Genomic DNA, 20,464 nt, shown 5'->3' on the forward strand with positions numbered 1-20,464 from the left:
AACGGTCCTTTCAATATTCTAAACTGAAACCACTTATAGCTTCTCTACTTAATACTAAAATGAGACCAGGATAACCTTTGACAAGTAGATACGGCTTCTCCATTTTCTCATGTGAGCAAGAGATGTACCAAAATATGTAAACATGTATTATAGCATGCAAAGTGAAATCTGTACTGAAATTTTAATTGTTGTGGCTTTGTTCTCAACTTACCACCAGAAGCTGTGTCAACTACATACCAGTGTAAACAACTCGAACAATCTAAGGTTTCTTGAATTGTATTTTCATCCTCTATATTCAGGCTAAAATTCCATTCTAGTAAGAAAAAAATACACATTATTCTATATTCAGGCTAGGGTTTCTTGAATTGTATCTAAAATTCCATTCTATATGTACCAGTAAAGTCCTGATCTAGTAAGAATCAAAACGCATAATTACAAAAATATATATATATATATATACACATTCGAATTTTCTGCAATCCAGAAAAAATACAGAGAGAGAGATACCTTCAGTAGTTATCTTCTTTGTCCTCGTCAGCAAATAATCCCTAAGAAAACGAGTCAGGGAGGGAGAGATTCAGCTCAACTCTCAAACAAATCCTAACTCCAATAAAATCAACCCAAAATCAAACTCATGGTGGGTGTAACAACGTTGGAGTTCTCAGAAATCCGTGGTGGTGGTGGTCGCCGGTGGTCGTGGGAAGAATACCGTGGTCGTCAATGGTGGTGGGAGCCCCTTTGAATGTTTTGAGCATAAAAAATGGAGGGAACGAGAAAGGGAAAGGGAAAGGGAAAGGGAAAAGGGGGGTTTCTCTGTTCCGAGAAATTTTTTTTTTTTTTAAATTATCAAAACGACGTCGTTTTGCGCTGACGTCAGCGGTTGTTTGAGTTGTTGTGTGGGAGTGGTTGTGTGTCTAGCATTTTCGTTTGTTCCATTAATCCATTAATTATCTTCTTTTCACCGCTATATTTCTCACCACTTCCTCTCTCTTTATCGCCGACCGGCCACTTTCTCTCTTTAACCCCGTTCATCGGAGGCCACTGATCCAAGGTGAGGATGCAAGATGTTCTCTTTCATCAGTTTCAGAACTCACGTTTCCGTAGAAAATACAAATCATAGCCAACGGTAATCCTTGAGTCAGAACAGATGAAACAAATTAAATGGAATGATAATCTTTGAATCAAGCAATACCTCAATCAATTTATTGTACTTAATCTCAAAAGAATCACAAAGGCTTGGTTTGTAAAATGAACGTAATTTGAAGACATAGGATTCAGAGAAAAATTTCACAAAAGGGTTTGCTTTTACTTTCGTCTTCATCCTCTCCGCAATGGAGAATCGGTTCAGATTTGGAGAAAAAGAGAACACATGTTAATTTCACTCCATACTGAGGAGAGATGATCAGCGAAAATAGACAGAATATGGTGTGAAGGAGTAGAGTTGGATCTTGTGGTAGTTTCATATTTTGGAATTGACAGTGGATCGATCATCAATAAAGACGGCTAAAGACAGTCGGAGAAGAAACAGAGGAGATGGAAGTGGGTTTCTTGCCGATAAGTTGAAGAGAGAGAAGGAGAGAGGGGTAAAGTTGTAAAGGACAGTCTATTAGTCGTGGCATTAAAAAAAAGGCTCGTGGCATTAACGGTACCCTTAAAAAATTTACCCTGTTTCCATTTCTCTCCACGAACACCAAACAGTGAAACAGAGCTTTGAAGGTGAAAATAACACACGGAACGGAACACCAACCAGGTTCAGCAGCTGTACGGGTAATGAGTGGACCAGTTTTATCCACAGGTAAGCTCTTCACATCTTGATTATTCAGATTTTTGTGACAAGAACAGAGTCATAATGGTGGCGGTTGTGAATTCTCTGCAATTCGTCCCTACACCAATCCCACCTCAAATCTCTTCATCTTCTTCTTCTTCCTCGAATAAGGGTATCCTCACCAGACGCAGTACAATTCTCTTCACTGCGGCATCGGTATTGGCTCCTTATCTCCAATTACTACATCCAAACTCAAAACCATCTCTTTCTTCTCATTCTGCCATTGCCCAGCAACAAGATGAGCTTGACCCAGATGAAGATCGCGTTGTCCACCTCTTCCAGGTCTCTCTCTCTCTCTCTCTCTCTCTCTCTCTCTCTCTCTCTCTCTCTCTCTCTCTCTCTATGTGCGTTAAACTTTTTTATGGCGTGAATGCTCCTTAATTTGGTATGTAATTCCTTAATTCTGAATGTATATCCGTGTAGTTTTTTACCAACTACTAACATAGCTGTTGGTTATGGTTGTAGGATAATTCACCGTCAGTCGTCTTCATCAAGGACCTTGAATTAGCGAAAACCCCCAAGAGCAGCTCGGAGGAGGTCATGCTAATCGAAGATGAAAATGTGAAAGTGGAAGGGACTGGTTCTGGCTTCATTTGGGACAAATTTGGACATATTGTAGGCATTCCCTCTTTGGCTTATCATGCAATGTAATTACAGATGTGTCTTTCTAATGTGCCTTTCTTTCTGAATTAGTATTGACGGTATCATGTTTTCTTTCCCAATTTTTGTCTTTGAAAACATTGCGTAGTGTTTTTTTTTATCCCATTTTAATCATAATAACTCGAGAAAAAAAATAATCATAGTAACTCTCCGCTCTTGTTTTGGTTGTGCAAAAAGCAATGATGTGAGGAATTTTTACTTTGTTCTTATCGACTTTTCCTTGGGATTTAATTGTAACCATAGGCATTCTCTCCAAGTAACCACTGGCGTTCTTCTTCTTCTTTTTGTCCTGCGAGTGTCTACCCATTTAGTGTTTTTATTTTGTTTGTTCAGCGTGTGTCCCAAACATTTTGATGCCTACAAACCTTGTTTTTACTTCATGAACTCTACGGATGATAATGTTTTTTCTTTCCATTATGAGGTGTCACTTCACTATTAAACGGTTAGCCTTCTGTGTATGCCAGGTAACTAATTATCATGTTGTGGAGAAGTTGGCAACAGATAGAAGTGGACTACAACGCTGTAAGGTTTTGTTCGTAATTGTCATTCATTTACTTTTTCATTATGGTTTCTCAGATCAGTGAATAATTCATATCATCATTATTGATTCAGCTTAGCACGTCTTTTCTTGGCACATTGGAATTGGCATGCTGGTGTTTCTTCTACAGGTGTTTTTAGTTGACGCCAAAGGCAATAACTTCTCACGAGAAGCCAAGATTGTTGGTTTTGATCCGGCTTATGATCTTGCTGTCCTGAAGGTTTTCTATTTGAACTCCCTCTAACTTTCATCTTTTGTCTTTTATTCATCTAGGGTAGAGCATACTTCCCCTTTGCTCTCAGCATTTAATTAACAATATTAGGTCCTTCTGCATAGGCTTTGATTTGTAGTTGCGCACCAAGTTTCTACATTAGTGAATGGGTAATCGTTATTGTGAAAGGTGACCTTATACACATCATAAAACCTTTACATCGTTGTAATAAAAGGCAAATGTTTTGGCACCAATACAAAGTCTTCACTGCTTGGATAATGATGTGGAATTTTATGTCCACCATTAGCTTCTTATCAATTCATTTACGCTTTGCTATTTCATATCTCCATCTATCTGCACCATATTTGTTTTCTCTGAGCCTCTGACATAATATTATTTGCAGGTTGATGTTGAAGGCAGTGAATTAAAACCAGTTATACTTGGTACATCTCGTGATTTGCATGTGGGTCAGAGCTGCTTTGCCATTGGAAATCCATATGGATACGAAGACACTTTAACAACAGGGGTATTTACATTCTGCAATTACACCCTTATAGACCAAGTGCCTTTTTTATATTATCAAAGATCGATCAACATTAGTAAACTTAGGGTAACAGGGCAAGGTTGTCAATTTTGCGAATGAACTATATGTCATCATGCAAGAAATTAATTCATAAGTACTTATTTAGTGATCATGGCTTAATAGTTATATGTGGGGGGGATAGCGGTTACATACTTGAGTAAATTTTATTTTTTCCCTTTGCCCAAAAACTGGGTCAGCTGTAGCTTGACTTGTAGCTCTATTTGGACCACTTATCTTTGTATGGCATGGACAGAGTACTTGCTTCAATATGGATCTATGTTTACCGATACTCAGATTATGGTTGTTTGCTGATAATTACTTAGCACAGGTAGTTAGTGGGTTGGGAAGGGAGATACCTTCACCAAATGGACAAGCCATCCGAGGAGCTATACAAACAGATGCTGCTATTAATTCAGGTAAATCAGGCGAAGCTGTTTTGTTTCTTTTGTATAGCATCAATAGTCTTTGGTTAGAGATGCCACTCTTGGTTGTAGTTAGGTGATTTTGGAAGTTCAGATTATCAAACCTATAAAATGCCGTTGGGCTTCAGTGCTTAGTAACTGTAGTAGTTTTTTTCTTTTGAAAAAAGAAAAGAAAAAATGGACTATGTTGTTTGAGTTCTTAGTTCACTGTAGTAGTGATTTTAATGTCTTGCTACAAATAATGCTTTGAAGTCTTTTCCAAATGGACTATGTTGTTTGAGTTCTTAGTTCAGTTCCTTGATCATCCTTTAAGTTTATGATCTCAATGCTGCCATTTATTTGGTTTTGATGCACAAGAAACTGCACAGGAAATTCAGGTGGGCCATTAATTGATTCATATGGGCACGTTATTGGAGTCAATACCGCTACATTCACTCGCAGAGGTGAGAATTTTTTTCCATTGTAATAATACTTTTGCAGCAATGTAGTGGAAATAAATGCGGACAAATAAGTTTTGCATGTTCGGACCGCCTTGGATTGTTTATGTAGTTTCTGGGAAGATGACCTTTGGGCAACAGTTTGAATGTTTTGGGTCCCATTGGAGTTTTGTATCAATTGGAGAAAGATCTCATTTTAGTATATCATACATCATAGAAGTTGGGCCTCTTTGGTTTCAGAAGACATGTCTTGATAAAATTCATTTAAAGGGGCTTAGTTTGCAAAAAGGGAAAATTATTTCTGCATTGGTGAAAAGTATTGTACCTATGCCTCAAGGTCATACTGTAACTAGCATGATTTTCCTCAAAACTGTTCCAACAAAAATGAACCAAAACAAAAGGGGAAAACGAAAGAGAAACCAGCAGCTATATCTCTCAATCTTGTGTTTACCATTATTCTCGAAATCAATAACCTAAGTCATCAGGACATTCAGTATAAAAGACCTCTCTTTGTAAGGAATGAAAAGGGGCTTAGTTCGGAGTTTGAATGATGGTTTTCTATGTAAATTCAGGGACAGGAGTGTCCTCCGGAGTCAACTTTGCTATTCCTATTGACACAGTTGTCCGGACTATACCTTCACTAATAGTATATGGAACACCTTACAAAGACAGGTATTGATCATTTTGCTCAGTTAGATTGAAGAGCTGCTGCTCTTGGTCCTCCTCTTCGATATATCGTGCAAATCACCGGTGGTAGAGCTGATAGCCTCAGATGATAGGCTTATTTTTCGAGTTACAAAATCTCCTTTCTGTGCTGTTGTTAGACAGAACTCGAGAATTTATTATTTGAGGAAGTTTTTTCGGGGTACTGTTGTAATCTCAGAAGAACATTTGTATGCTATGGTAAGGTCTTATTATTTGAGTTGATGTGCAAGTGTGCTTTTGATGACTCCCATTCTTGACCTGTATGATGTTTAGCAAGCAAGTGAACAGATAATTCTGTTGGGTGCTTCTGTGAGATAATTCTGGTAGAATGAAAATGGAATCATGCCGATTTCCGTTTCCTGTAAATTTTTCTTTTCATTCCTGTGTCTTTTGGTGCTACTTGTTGCTTTCTTTCCACAAGTTCCCTGGATCCCTATCCTTTGTATGCCTCCTGCCTTCCTATTTATTTCTCCACTTTAACATATGACCTTTATTGAACATACAGACACTAGGTCAATACGCTCCAAATGACTAATTTGGACTGCGTTTTACTGTCTTTTATCTCTCCCATACTTCTATGCCAGCTCTTAAACTGAAATTATAAACTTTGCGCTTCTCTAATTGTCAAATGAGGGTCTAGATATACGACTCTACTGTTGGAAATTTTAGCTCCGCCTCTAATGAAGGCTCAAAACTCGAAAAGAAAACAATAAATGAAACAATCTGAACCACATCTTGACTACGGCTACTCCAGTTTACTCAATCCGATAGAATCTTTTGTGCACTTCATACATCTCTAAAGGATCAGGAAGAACACTGGACACACTTTCTCTTGTTGCACATCTTATCACCCAAGCTGATAGTTTTGGGCACTCTTCCTCAAATTTGAAGTTTCCATGAGTCTCGTACCCGTAAAACATGCTAGAGAAGGGGATGAAGGCTATGTCCAGAAATCCAAAATTATCTCCTCCAAAGTACAATTTGTCTCCCAAAACCTCTTCAAGTTGCTTGAACTCTGCTATTAACTCTTTCTTGCATTCTTCTTTGGCTTCTCCCTTGCTCTTCAAGAACTTTGTTTGGGAGCTAAAAAGCTGCACAGTCGAACCCGTTAGTTTTCTAACCACTAACTCAGCTAAATGTTCACACTTTGGTGAAGAAAAGAGTATTTCGTTCATCTATAGTCTCCACATGTCCTCTCCTATCTTATGTATTCAGTTTATTTCATACTCAGGATCAAGCATTTGACGCGTAGGTAGGCAGGGGGGGTTGAGCACAAGATTTCAATATCTACTACGTGCTCTAATACCATGTGAAATCTTATCACGCTTATTTATCTAAAATGTAAATTTTGTTACATTTATTTTCAGTGAAAGAACCACTGATCCTTAACTTATTGCTAGTCGGGGCAGAAAATGTAATTAACCGATGGTTTTCGAATGAAGCTGGACACCAAATGACACCATTTTGGCTGACAACCAGTTTTAAGCTTGTCGATTGATGTTTTATTCATGTTTGTGTCTCTTGTTTTGGCATGATGATCTCTTTTTGTTATTAATATGTTGTTCTCTTTATGCAAAAAGAAAAAGAAGATCGAACATGACAATCGTATTGTTGCCTAATGGCGTCACCAACATTTGCATAGAAAAGACGGGTTCAAGTCTATGAAACAAAGTGTCATTTTCTTCTTAAGAGGGCCTTTTGATTTGTGCGGAAAGAATTTTACATGGACATTAATAAATAGAAGGAAAAAAAAAAAAAACTCACCTTGTTGTCAATGAAATGAACCCAGAACCTAGAAAAGGCTCTCTCACTAGGATCATGAGGAAGCAAGTTAGGAACACCATCTCCCTTCCACATTTCATCAATATACTCAAGTATGTTGACAGATTCGCAAATGGGTCTTCCTTGATGGATCAAGATGGGCACGGATCTTCGAACCGGGTTCATTTCCAGAACCAGCTGGCTTCTTTGAATAGCAGTGAGATCTATTTCTTTGTGCTCATATTTAGTAACCCCTTTCTCTTCTAAAGCTATCCGCACTCTCATGCCAAATCCATTTCCCCAGAAATTAACCACCACAACATCATCACTCTCTGTTGTCATTTTTCTTCTGTGTAGACCAAAAGGACTTGACGCTTAAAAAGGCTTGTCTGACTTCTGTTCATTTCGGGAGCCCAACGAAGGATTTTATAGGCTTTAAGGAGGGAAGCTTCATTTCAACTCTCTCCTCTTTTTTCCAATGTAGTGGCTCATCATGTCATGGCTTACGGGTGGGCGCTTAGTATAGACTTTTTCTATATCTACTAGATGCCTGCCTATCGTCATCACTCGTGTCAAGATTTTTGACCTTCTATTATTTTCATTTCTTTTTTTATGGGTACTACAGGGATAAGGAAAAGCTCAGGCGGCTGATTTTGTGACTCTCTTTTTTTGTTAACGTCACTCCCCTGCAAGTGTATAGGTACTACAGGGATAAGGAAAAGCTCAGGCGGCTGATTTTGTCACTCTCTTTTTTTGTTAACGTCATTCCTCCGCAAGTGTATACACTCAGGGGAATGACGTTAACAAAAAAGAGAATGACAAAATCATTTTCCAAAGCTTATCTCATCCCAATCTATATCTATCAGGGTTTGGTAGAACCAATTGGCCCAAATTGCTTATCCAGGTAGGAGAAGCAAGACCTCTACGAGAAGGGATAAGTGAAACCCAACCCACCCCACCCCACCCGATCTTTAGTTTATCCAAGTTTCTAAAATTCGCCGCGCGTCCCTCCCTCCACCAAGTCCCCTATTTCTCTTTTATAAACATGCCGTTAAAGGAACAAGATTTTAGGGACTTGTTAAAGGCACTTGTGGGTCATTAGCCAGAAACTATTTTTTTTTTAAAGAAATACTATAATAGAAAAAATTGATCATGAAAGAAATCACGTTGATCAAATATTGGTTGGTATATTTTTGAAATTCAATTATGTAGTTTAAAAACTCAATTGGAATTCATTTTCACAATACAATTGTGGTCGGAAAACATGTCAATCGACTTTTAAGAAACATGAATTTTTGGATTAAGCATTCTATCTTGACAAGATAAATTTTAAAATTAGAAATTATGATCAAAAGTTATAAAATTCACTAAAGCTAAGAGTAATTCATAGTTGACAGATTTTTTTATACTTAATTTTTTTCTTAAATTATTGATAGTTTTTAGTACTTTTTTATTCCTCCCGTTAATAGAGATCTACAAATTTACATATGTTGAGGTAAAAATAAAATAAAATAAATTATTAGCACCAAAAATAAGTCATTAATTATCTCTGTTTGTTCAAACTTCACCAACCATGCCGATTCCATCAAAGAAGATTCACTCCAGCGGTTACTCTCTTCGGCGAGAAATTTGGTCGTTCGATTCTCTCTCTCTCTCTCTCTCTCTCTCTGGCAAGAAGGAAAGCCCAAACCACTGGTTGTTCTCTTTCCTGTCACTAAGGGTGTCAAATGGGCGGGTTTGGGTCAAAATGGGCAAGTTATAAGTGGGTTGGGTCTTTAATGGGTCATTGACTCATTTAGACCCATTAATTATGAGTTCAATTACCCATACTCAACTCGACCCATTTATTTAAAATCAAACCCGACCCGCCCATTAACCCAATTACTCACCACCACCACAACGCCGCCGCCACCACGCCACCCTCACCGCCGCCGCCGCCGCCACCACCACGGCCACCGCCGCCACCACCACACCGCCGCCACCACCACCACCACGCCACCCTCACCACCACACCGCCGCCACCACCACCACAACGCCGCCGCTGCCACCACCTCCACACCACCCTCACCGCCGCCGCCACCATCGCTGCCACCACCACCACCACAACGCCGCCGCCACCATGCCACCCTCACCGACGCCACCCTCACCGCCACTACGGCCGCCACCGCCACGCCACCCTCGCCACCCCCACCACCATCGCCACCACCACGACCACCGCCGCCGCTGCCACCACCGCGCCACCACCACCATGGTGGCGGCGTGGTGGTGGAGGTGGCGGCGGTGGTGGCGGCGGCGCGGTGGTGGTGGTGGTCGTCGTGGCGGTGGTGGTCGTCGCGGCGGTGGTGGTGGGGGTGGCGCGGCGGCGATGGCCGTAGTGGTGGTGGTGGTGGCGGCGGTGAGGGTGGCGTGGTGGCGATGGTGGTGGTGGCGTTGTGGTGGTGGTGGTGGCAGCGATGGTGGTGGCGGCGTGGCGATAGTGGCGTGGTGGTGGTGGCGGCGGCGATGGTGGCCGTAGTGGTGGTGGTGGCGGCGGTGTTGTGGTGAGGGTGGCGTCGTGGTGGTGGTGGTGGTGGTGGTGGTGGCGATGGTGGCATTGTGGTGGGGGTGGTGAGGGTGGCGTGGTGGTGGTGGTGGTGGTGGTGGCGGCGGCGGCGGCGGTGGCATTGTGGTGAGGGTGGCGTGGTAGTGGTGGCGGTGTCGTGGTGGTGGTCGCAGCGGCGGCGGTGGTGGCAGCGCGGTGGTGGTGGTGGTGGTGGTGGCGTGGCGATGGTGGCGTGGTAGGGGTGGTGGTGGTGGCGGTGGGTGTGGCGCGGTGGTTGAGGTGGCGGCGGCGGCGGCGACATTATGGTGGTGGTGGCGGCGGTGGTGGTGGCGCAGTGGTGGTGGTAACGGAGACGGCGGTGGCGGCAGCGGTGGTGGTGGCGTGGTGGTGGGGGTGGTGAGGGTGGCGTGGTGGTGGCGGCGGTGGTGGTGGCGCGGTGGTGGTGGTAACGGAGACGGCGGTGGCGGCAGCGGTGGTGGTGGCGTGGTGGTGAGGGTGGCGTGGTGGTGGCGGCGGTGGCGGCGTGGTAGAGGGTGGGCTGCATTCATTGGGAATCTGGTAAAAGATGAAAATTTTTCATGGGTTACTTTCATGCCCATTGGGTCATTTTAGTTGACCCAATTAATACCCAATTAAGACCCAATTAATAATGGGTTAGTTGGGTTTGGACCCATTCTTACCCAGTTAATAAATGGGTTGGGTTGGGTCTATTTTTTAGTTGATGGGTCTGGGTTTGTTAATGGGTCTGGGTTCAATTTGTCACCCCTACCTGTCACCGTAGCTCCCATTGAACGGCTTGAAGTTCTTATTAGGGCTTTTCAACTATAAAAAACTATCACACCAGAGGAAGGTACAAAAATTTATGGATTCCTAAATTTGCACTTAGTTTTTGGCCTCCACTGTAAACTGTTGTGCATGCTTGTACCATGTGCAAAATACAAGACTCTTGCGCACAATAATTTTGACATTAACAAAAACAGTTTTGGCAATATCATTTCTCTTAAATTTACTCTTTGTTGGTACTTCTTTTTCATTGCGTGCTTCGGAGTTTTTCTTGTGTTGTCGAAATCTGGATTTGAGGTTTTGGTTGCTCTTATTAGTATCGTATTGCTCTTCTTAATCTCCAATTTGTGGCCCATAAATACAGCCAAGCTCACAGTTTGTCTGTGTGGTATATTCTTCACGGGGATTGATCTAAGTCACATAAGTCGCATGCGCGTGTTTGAGCGAAAGCGCGAGCGTCAAAGCGTCAACACATTCCAAACTAAAACTACTAAAGTCCGTGAGAGGGAGGATTGAAAGCGTGAGCTGGGATTGAGAGCGGGAGCGCAGAGCATTTGGAAGGATTATGTGACTACGGGATTGATTACTTGTTTGCTTGTTTAAAAATTTTGGTCCTCCAGCATCAATCAAATTAACTTTTTATATTTTTACGTACCCTAATTATGGATAATAATTATGAGCAAAAAATTATGGATAATAATCCCCACGAAGATCTTACTGAAGATTAAATCCTCTATACGTATGTGTGCGCGCGCGCGCATGCGCAGAGTGACAACCGTACACAAGGTTATTCCAAGCAAAGTTCTCTCTGTTATTATCTGGGAGGTTCGTCTTGGGTTTGTTGGTTTCTTGGGGGTGGGATCATAAAGACATTGTGTGTTTTAATATCATGAATTTATTATTTATTATAGAATTTGTATGATTGTAGCCTTTGTAGGTCACATGCAACTCACTGCTAAGGCATATAATGTGTATATATAGATGTGTATTACATGCTTATGTATTTGGAGGTCAATCCTACAATTACTGCAAGATAATGTGCCTACTGTGGGTTGTAGCGCGCTGATAGGAATTTCATTCAGTGGGGTCCTTCGTAAATTTCATTCAGTGGGGTCCTTCGTAAAGTCATTTGTAGTGTCTGATTTCTAATTCTACAAAGCTAATTATTAAGAAAACCAACTTTACCATGCAATGTTGCATTTCATTAATTATCAAGGTTCAATGGAGCCAACAGAACTCTACTCAAACAGTCAAATTATATGCATGAATCAAATGGACGGTCATCTCTTTTTTTTTTTCGTGATTCTAAAAACCTTTGCCAACTAAGCCATACCCCCCCCGAGCCAAGTGGAGCAAACATGAAGGAGTGCAATTAATGCATGCTTCTTAGTAATAGTATCTACTGTTCATTTTCTCTAAGTTTTAGTGGCCGTGTTCAGTTGAACCCTCTCAAGTCCATTCCACAACTCCACATAGCTCCAATCTTTCTAAAGTACAAAATTTGATGCTAAATGAGTTCTTTACATCTGTTGCACCTTATGATCAATCGAACATGCAGGATTAGCCATTCATGAGCATATTTTTTTATTGTTCCAATAGTTTGTCCCTTCTTTAAAAATGTTACTACTTACTATAATCAGCATTTACTATTCAATTTGGACATGGTAGATGGATATGCAGAGTTTGTCTGTGGAAAACCAACTGTTAGTTGTTCACAATTTTAAAACCGGGTTATGTTATTTCCCCTTCTTTTCAACAAGACAATAGCCTTATGTCTACCTGATTACTTATTCATTGCTTCCACTTTTTTACTCTCCCACGTACATGCCTTTATAGGGCCAATGCTGCATAGGTTTGACTTGAATAAAATCTTACGTTTATACTTTAGCACCGAGTGACCGACAGAAACCATCTCCTACCAGGTCAAACAGATAAGTTTTGGGGGGTCAAATCTATTTTGGTTCTAGTGTATTTATTTGCGAAGAATACATGCATCCAGTGCACTAGGTAGAACTGTAGAAGCCATATGATTGTCCAGAAACTTTAAGAAAATGGTGTCTTCTCTTAAACACCATGCAGCAGTCAGCAAGAGGGCGTGCACAAGGGCGCAGGTAGCTTTGTTAGAAATTTAAGAAGATTCACAGTGTTTTTCTCAAAATCTAAGAAGTGTATAAGACCGTTCTCTACTCCGTTCATACTTTCTAGTATCCTTTACTCTGCAGATTATGTGTTTTTTAGCGTTTCTATGTATTTTTGTTTATGCATATGCAGTTATACAATAACAAATTAATAATAACTACATGAGATCCAACACCATTCTTCTTCAGATTTTTTGCTGGAAATTGTTAAATCTTTCCTTCTTAGGAAGAATGACAGTAGGAAGTTAACAGAAATGCTAGGGAAGGAGAACCCTAAATTGTCATGAGATGTTTTTATGTTTTATAAAAGGAGTTGTTGCGGTGGAAAAATATATGAATGGACTATACTTGATTGAACACATAACCTTTTATTGGGCTTTAGAGTGCAATTTGTTCACCCTCCTTAAAAGAGGTTGAACATTACCCTTCTTTCTATTGGTTGAAATGATGTGGATCCCACTACAAAGTGATGTCATGCTTATCATGCAATACACTTTTTTGATAACCATGACATCATTTTGTGGTGGGATTTACACCATTTCAATTAATAAGAAAGAGGGTAATGTTCACCCTCTTAAGTGGAGGGTGAACAAAACCCAACTCCTTTATTGGGCATAGTGGCAAAAACAGATTCACATTGCCAATTCGAATTTATTTGGACACAAGACTTATTCTGGTTTTTTTGCCTGTTGTTGATATTTTTCACTTGTAATGCTGTTTATTTACAAGCTTCAGTGTTCTTGACCGATAAAATAAGAATAACTGACATAATCAATGGGTTTGATTTGGAGAATATTTTGTTTAGTAAAGTAACTTTAATGTCTCGTAGTTATTTTCTTTTAGAATTCATGTAAATCTTGATGATTTGTTTCCGGTTTTAATAACCATGCTCTGATTGACACGGATTTGCTTTTTTATTTGCACATGTTTTGCTTAGCTTCTCCTCCTTTTATCTATGGAGTTCTGAGATTGGTGACATTTTCTTGCTCTTTTCTTTCTTTAATTCAACTGTGTACTAAGAACTTGAAAAGCAGTGGAGATAGAATTCAGTATATAGATGATGAAAAAGTCACAGGAAAATGGTGTATGGGCATCACATACACCTGCAAAATCCATCTCGCTAAGGAAGTGGCCTGTTTCATTGGAAAGAAAATGGAAAAGTCATGTGGGTGAACAAAGTCTGTGACAGAGGCAAAAGGTAATTCACTGCTTCAAGGGTTTTCAACAACATCAGAAACTAGCAATACTAGGGAAAGTCACGAAGATTGTGTAGACTCGAAGAAGCAGCCATAGAAGAAACACAAAAGCAAGAAATATTGCCCTAGGGTATTGGTTGAAGTCAAACCAAAGAAGAATCCAAAACCTTCAACTCCCAAACGATGCACTCCAAAGTCTATGACAGAGGTAAGAGGTAATTCACTGCTTCTAAAGTTTTCAACTACATCAGAAACTAACAATACCAGGGGAAGTCACAAAGATGATGTAGACTCGAAGAAGGACAGTTAAGAAACCCAAAAGCAGGAAGAAATATTGGCTTAGGGTATTGGTTGAAGTCAATCCAAAGAAGAATCCAAAACCTTCAACTACCAAACGATGCATTCCAAAGCCTTCCAAGAGATTTTCAGATGAGAAGAGGAGGGATGTTGTAGAGGATTGTCTCCCTTCTGCCTCCACTAAACCCTCAAAACGTTTACAGGTTGATGGGAATGGAATTGATGCAACTTATGTCCCAGCATCAGCCAAACAAGCGATCAATTTCGACGAGCAAAATCATAAGAGAGATTCTAGGAAAGCTGCTAGAATCATTATTCATAAATATCAACTACTAAAAAGGAAAGTCGATGGGTCATCATGCGGGCGCCAAAGCAATTGAACAGTCAAAAGAAGGCAATTTAATGATGAAGACTCCACGGGCATGACATTTGGCTTTACCCCAACTGAGGTGTGGATTCAGTCTACCCAGATAGAGGGAGGGGCTGCTAATGACCCTCATTATATAAATTAGACACGTTGCTGCAACCAAAACTCCTTAAAAGTCTACCAAAGGAAATTCTGGGCCAACCAATGCCTGAGCAAAGGCAGAAACTTGGACCCAATTTTTCCAGAAGAAAAGAAGGATGACAAGACGAAAGACAACCATGTATGACACTTTAAAGTCTGTGATAGCTGCAGAAGATAGCCATAAGACACCTAAGAAGGGAATGATCAGAAGACACCTAAGTTAGTTGCCTTATGTCTTCTGATCGTTCTCTTCTTAGGTGTCTTCTGGCTATCTTCTGCAGCTACCACAAACTTTAAAGTGTCATACATGGTTGTTTTTTGTCTCGTCATCCTTCTTTTCTTCCACACCCCGGAAAAATTGGGTCTAAGTTTGGCAGCTATTACTCAGGCATTGATTGGCCCAGAATTTGCTTTGGTAGACTTTTAAGGAGTTTTGGTTGCAGCAACCAGTTTGATTTATATTATGAGGGTCATTAGCAGCCCCTCCTTTGTCTCAGACAACTGGGTAGACTAAATCCACGCTTCAGTTGGGGTAAAGCCAAATGTCATGCCCGTGGAGTCTTTAACTATTAAATCGCCTTCTTTTGACTATTCAAGTGTCCCGGTTAGCAATTATATCTTGAGATAAAGCTTTCAAAAGTTATATTACTGCCAAACGGGACACTTGAAATTTGGCCCCTCCTGGTTCTGCACCTGATGAAGATTGAAAAATGGCAAAGAAATACTCCAATTTTCTGAATCCCAAGGAATCTCTTCTGCACTTCATGCATCTCCAAAGAATCAAGTAAAACAGTGGACACACTTTCTCTTGTTGCACATCCTTTCCCCCAAGCTCAAAGTTTTGGATACACTTTTTGTTGCTGCACTCGTCTCTTTCCTTTTGACATTGGATAGATGTCTTCAACCGGAGTTCTTGTTTAGTATTGTTGTATGTTTTAGCCAATTGTGTCTTTTCGATTCCAGTGCCTTAGCTTGGTCTTTTATTTTTCGGGACTGTAAAACTTTATGCATTTTGTATATATATACATGATTTTCACTCTGCAATAAGTCCAAAGTACAATTTGTCTCCCAACACCCCATCATTTTTTTTCCTGCTTTCCTCCCAACACATCTTCATGTAGCTTGAACTATGCTGGTAACTCTTTCTTGCATACTTCTTTGGCTTCTCCCTTGCTCTTCAACAACTTTGTTTGGGAATGAAAAGAGCAACATAGTCAAAGTCGTTAAAAATTTAAGCAAATCACATAATTTCATCAAGTGATAGGCCTAACTTTGTCATTTACACACTCAGCCGTCCTCTCATATGCGGTCACTTTCATTAGATATAGAAGTTGAGCACAAGTTTTACTGCATAGTCTGATACCATATGAAATCCTATACCTTTGACTTATCTAAAATCTCAATTTCCTCTTGAAAGGGTCTTCATATTTTTATTGATTTCGTCTTAAATTTTGAAAATGTAGATTGAAAGTGACGAAATGGCTCAAATGGTGTCACGCAACATTTCCATAGAAAATACGGGTTCAAGACTACGACTGAATTGAGATTTTACAAGTGGTCATATTAATTCCTGAAAAAGAAGTTCTAAAATTGGTATTAATAACGTAGGGATTCGGGGAAGCTGACCAATGAACCCAGAACTTGAGAACATAGAAATGGATCTGTCACTAGGATCATCAGGAACACCATCTTCCTTCCACATATTATCAATATACTCTAAGTATGTTGATAGATTCACAAACGGGTCTTCCCTTATGGATCAAGATGGGCACCGATCTACACCCGGATTCATTTCCCGAACCAGCAGGCTTCTTATATTATAAAAGAAAAATGCAACAGTGAGGGGTCTCCCTCGAATTAACCACCACCACATCTCTATGTTTCTCACTCAAAAGTCTCTAAATTATGTTCATTTTGTAACCCGAACAAAATTTATAGGCTTAAGGAAGCTTCATCTATGTATCAAAAACAAAATTTATAGGCTTAAGGAAGCTTCATCTATGTGTCAAAAAAAAAGGAAGCTTCATCTCAAATCTCATCTTTTTGAATGCGGTATCTCATGTCATAGCTTAGACTTTTTCTACCTCTAAATGCAACCTATCGGCATCACTTCTGTCAAGATTTTTAACCTTTAGATATTTTCTTTGGTTTTTAACCGGGATGGGGAGGGGTAAGCGGATAGTGATAGACCAGAATATACTAAATTGTCTTCCATTCCAAAAATTGTCTAATGTAATAAAAAAAATAAGTGTCATACAACAAGGGGATAAGAATGAGCACTTCGCAATAAAAAGAACAAAAAAAGTGCCATGCAAATTCATTCCATGGTCCAAGTTCAAGCACAAAACAAATGCAAAGCCTGCTGAAGAGTGCATGAATAAAACTCAGAAATGATTGGTCATATAAATTGGATTCATACAAAGTCGATAAGCGTCTTTGTTGGCTCTTGAAAAAGTAGAAAAAAATAATAATAAAAGGAATAGGAAGAAATCCAAACACAACCTTAACACGCAGAAAATGTATGATAGCTGAAGCATTTTCCTCTATTCCTTCAGTGAAAGTAGCGACAATTGTTCTTCAATGGAGCAATCGACATGACAAGATTTTCGGCAAGAGAAGGGGATAAGAATGAGGCCAAGGCACCGTTGTTCCATTGGAGAAGGGGAAGAATGTCTGGTGTTTCGATACTCCACTGCATCTTGGAGAATAATGTTTCCTTGCTTATCAATGCAGTAGAATGTGCCCAAGAAAAAGCGCCCGTCACTTACCCCCACTAGCATTTGCCGAAATAGCAGTTTCTTCACTGTACCCACTAGACTGGAGCCATTTGTTTCAGAAGTTCCTACTTGATTTAAAGATGTCTGCGTGCGTTGTTCAGTTTCCATCCTACTGAGGAATTTGTTTTGAAACTCACAAATACTTCAAGAAACCAAATCCACCAAGAAACCAAATCCGCCAACTTTATGTGTTCTGTTGATCCTGCAAATCATAATTTACCCCAGTATCAGTCAAGGACATATGTTACTCTGTTAGAGAAGGAAAGGAAACCATCAACGTAAACGGATGAGCATAAAAAAGAATTTTTGCATTTACTATGAAGTTAGCTTTACTTGTAAAAAAGGATATGAAAGGAGGCTCGTATTTAGTCGCTAAGATAATATTATCCTTTTCTGGCCCTTGATATCAAAGTTGCACTAATCTTTTAGGGTTATTTCCAAGGACACCCCTTCAACTATCATATTTTGTCAACATAACCCCCTCATGTTTAAAATTTATTAACCTCACCCCCTCATCTATCAAAACTCATCAACTACACCCCTTCCATCCAATTTTGTTAAGAAATGTTAGCAAAAACCATTAACTTGTAAGGAATAAACATTTTGAAGCCTAAAATGCCCATCAACAGAAAAACCCAGAAAATCACACTCCATCTTCTTCTCCTCAACCCTACGGCTCTCTCTCTCTCTCTCTCTCTCTCTCTCTCTCTCTCAACAAAAAAACCAAACTCCCTCAACTCCAAAAAATCAAAACCCAAACTCAGAAATATCAAGACTGTACTTACAATAGTCTCAATTATCTTCTCAAAACGAATATCAATTCAGCTAACCTTACCACAAACTTCATAAATGCAAAATTCTTTACTTTGATTTTTTTACTTCAACTAGGTTCTTTTTCGTGCAAGGCACGAATATTATGCCCGTTGAAGTGAATATTTTATGATTTGGGGTAGTGTTTTGTTGGCATTAGCTATAGAGTTTAAATAAGAAGAGCAACGAATTTAAAGATCGATTGCATATAGTGTTCTGGTATGAATACAGTAATTTTGTTTAAGTTGTGGGCAAATTAGTCTTTTCGTTTTGTTTGATTGGAGAGGCTTTTTTTGGTCACCCGATGGTGATGAATGCCGGAAGCAGAAGTAATATTATTATTTGCAGATTGGGGAAAAATTGTTCAACTGCAGAACTAATTACCACCGCTGTAGATCGCTAGATCTGAGGGAGAATCTGACCAGACTGGTACACCAAGCTCGACTACCACTTATCTTCAACTACCATTACGTTGCCACCTAATTTAAGTCCACTCCCAGTTTCTAATTCTCCTTTTTCTTCCAAATAGTTCCCTTTAATCCTATTAGAGTTCTAAAAGGCACGCCCTAGAGGCAAGACACAGCCAAAACGCCACGAACACCTTGAGTGCAGTCCATAACGCACGACTTGGGCTCCTGAGGTGCAAGGCACATGAAGCGTGCACCTCAAATGTACAATATAATGCCAATATGGCACAAATCGCACCTTTGTCTCACCAAAATATTAATGCATAATTGTACAAATAAACTACTCAATAAATTTTCCCCAATTGAAAACTTTGATTATTGGAAAACAAAAATACAAAAACCAACTACAATTAAGATAATTGCACAATCTTGACTTGAGAATACATGTTCCGAGAGAAGCTTCCAACTACAAATCTGCGATCGTATCATAAACAATTCTTTGTTTACCAACTCATCTAGCCCGATATAGCTTGCCTGTGCATCTTACCTTATTTCAGTGCATCAACAAGATTTATTCTCTTATGCTCCTACAATTGCTATAACTCCCTGCTCTATACAGACAGATCTATTGGTTCACTGAATCCGAGATGTGCGGGACTTAAATATGCTCAAAGTCTCAGACACACTTAGCAAAGCCCCACTGTGTCCGATTTTTAGTGTTTTTACTTCACTCAGACATATTGGGGCACTTTAGAGGTCAGGATGATCTTTAGAAAATTAGTAAGTACAGGAGGGATCAAAATTGTTGTGGAGTATCAGTTCTTGAACACTTATTGAGTGACTTTGTTATTACTATCATTATATCTCCATAATGTCAGTATTACTTGTCGTTTCTTATCCCTAACTTGATAGAAACAATAATTATGTTTCACGCCTTCTTTTTTCTTCTTATCCCTAACTTGAGGTCATATATTGCTTTTAGACCAAACTTATGTGTGGGCAACGGTATCATAACATGTTGTCGTGCCATGTCGTGTCCATGTTAATGTTTATGAGCATAATACTAAATTGTGACCTCACAAGTCCAAAACTCTAAATATTGGGCCAGCTACAGAAAAGCACCTGGAAACTAAGCCAAGGACAATATGACCCAACACATCAAAAAGATCCTAGGCTCTATTACTATGTCAATAATCAATGATGGCCTTCCTTCACTTCACTTGCTCAACTAAAAGGTTGGTTTATCTTCATTCTTCAAATATAATTACATAGATAGGAAACTGACAAGTAGTTGAAGTCAGGTACTTGTATCCCAAAATAATAGATGGATGGAATCCCCTCCTATTTCAAAAATATGTATATGACATCACGTGTATTATTAGCTATCACATCAATGTGTAGCGTATGGATAAGTCATAAGCACAGCTAAGAAGAAGCAAAAATAAACTTGAAGGTGCACAAAAACAAGTAAACAAGAGTTTCTTGTTTTAAAACAATGCACTACAAGACCTGTTGAGATTTATATTCCATTAATCATAAATTTAATATCATGTGCACCCCTAAGCACACCCAAGCAACAAGCAAGTAAACCAAACAAAAAAAAAAAAAGCAAAATTTAGAATCCAAAAGCATTACATATCATATCATAGTCATTACCCCTATTAGTTTAAAATTTTGCAAGTGATTGTATTAGTTATCAATGAAAACAACCACAACAAACAAGCATAAAATCCAACATGTGGGCATTGAACAGTAATACATACATAAATTGTAGCCTACCTCATTTGCGACCGGAGAAGTCTGGTCATCTTTGTCAAAGATCAAGGCGAGAAAAACATGCTTAAATTCTTCATAAGCTTCCTTC

The 20,464-nt window shown here is 39.7% G+C and overlaps 3 protein-coding genes across 4 annotated transcripts; 1 reads left to right on the top strand and 2 right to left on the bottom strand.

The window, feature by feature from the left end:
* The first annotated feature begins 1,773 nt into the window (after positions 1-1,773).
* LOC131313663 (protease Do-like 5, chloroplastic) lies at positions 1,774-5,598 on the top strand. Of its 2 annotated transcripts, none has more exons than XR_009196266.1 (8): positions 1,774-2,107; positions 2,291-2,440; positions 2,950-3,012; positions 3,154-3,243; positions 3,638-3,760; positions 4,146-4,233; positions 4,597-4,682; positions 5,249-5,334. XR_009196266.1 is itself a non-coding variant. In XM_058342103.1 (8 exons), exons 1-8 carry the CDS (start codon positions 1,850-1,852, stop codon positions 5,353-5,355), a joined length of 954 nt encoding a protein of 317 aa, XP_058198086.1. In that variant the 5' UTR covers positions 1,778-1,849; the 3' UTR covers positions 5,356-5,598. The 2 variants fall into 2 exon arrangements, 1 of the variants encoding a protein (XP_058198086.1); XM_058342103.1 differs by having other exon boundaries at positions 1,778-2,107; positions 4,608-4,682; positions 5,249-5,598.
* A 404-nt stretch (positions 5,599-6,002) lies between these two features.
* LOC131313664 (glutathione S-transferase 3-like) lies at positions 6,003-7,621 on the bottom strand. Its single transcript, XM_058342104.1, has 2 exons — positions 7,146-7,621; positions 6,003-6,472 (listed from the first exon to the last, which is right to left on the bottom strand). Exons 1-2 carry the CDS (start codon positions 7,482-7,484, stop codon positions 6,137-6,139), a joined length of 675 nt encoding a protein of 224 aa, XP_058198087.1. The 5' UTR covers positions 7,485-7,621; the 3' UTR covers positions 6,003-6,136.
* Positions 7,622-16,871: 9,250 nt separating this feature from the next.
* LOC131314194 (uncharacterized) lies at positions 16,872-17,542 on the bottom strand. Its single transcript, XM_058342694.1, has one exon. The coding sequence runs from the start codon at positions 17,489-17,491 to the stop codon at positions 17,150-17,152; it is 342 nt and encodes a 113-aa protein (XP_058198677.1). The 5' UTR covers positions 17,492-17,542; the 3' UTR covers positions 16,872-17,149.
* Between the last annotated feature and the right edge of the window lie 2,922 nt (positions 17,543-20,464).

The sequence above is a fragment of the Rhododendron vialii genome, chromosome 13a (genome assembly GCF_030253575.1).
Source record: "Rhododendron vialii isolate Sample 1 chromosome 13a, ASM3025357v1".
Classification (NCBI taxonomy): domain Eukaryota; kingdom Viridiplantae; phylum Streptophyta; class Magnoliopsida; order Ericales; family Ericaceae; genus Rhododendron; species Rhododendron vialii.

What these genes read in the sequence shown, in the direction of transcription:
- LOC131313663 (XM_058342103.1), top strand. Translation starts at nt 1,850, where the DNA reads ATGGTGGCGGTTGTGAATTCTCTGCAATTCGTCCCTACACCAATCCCA. An exon ending in GTGGACTACAACGCTGTAAG is followed by an intron (nt 3,013 to 3,153) that starts GTTTTGTTCGTA and finishes TTTCTTCTACAG; the next exon opens with GTGTTTTTAGTTGACGCCAA. An exon ending in AGATGCTGCTATTAATTCAG is followed by an intron (nt 4,234 to 4,607) that starts GTAAATCAGGCG and finishes GAAACTGCACAG; the next exon opens with GAAATTCAGGTGGGCCATTA.
- LOC131313664 (XM_058342104.1), bottom strand. Translation starts at nt 7,484, where the DNA reads ATGACAACAGAGAGTGATGATGTTGTGGTGGTTAATTTCTGGGGAAAT. An exon ending in TTCATTTCATTGACAACAAG is followed by an intron (nt 6,473 to 7,145) that starts GTGAGTTTTTTT and finishes TCGACTGTGCAG; the next exon opens with CTTTTTAGCTCCCAAACAAA.
- LOC131314194 (XM_058342694.1), bottom strand. Translation starts at nt 17,491, where the DNA reads ATGGAAACTGAACAACGCACGCAGACATCTTTAAATCAAGTAGGAACT.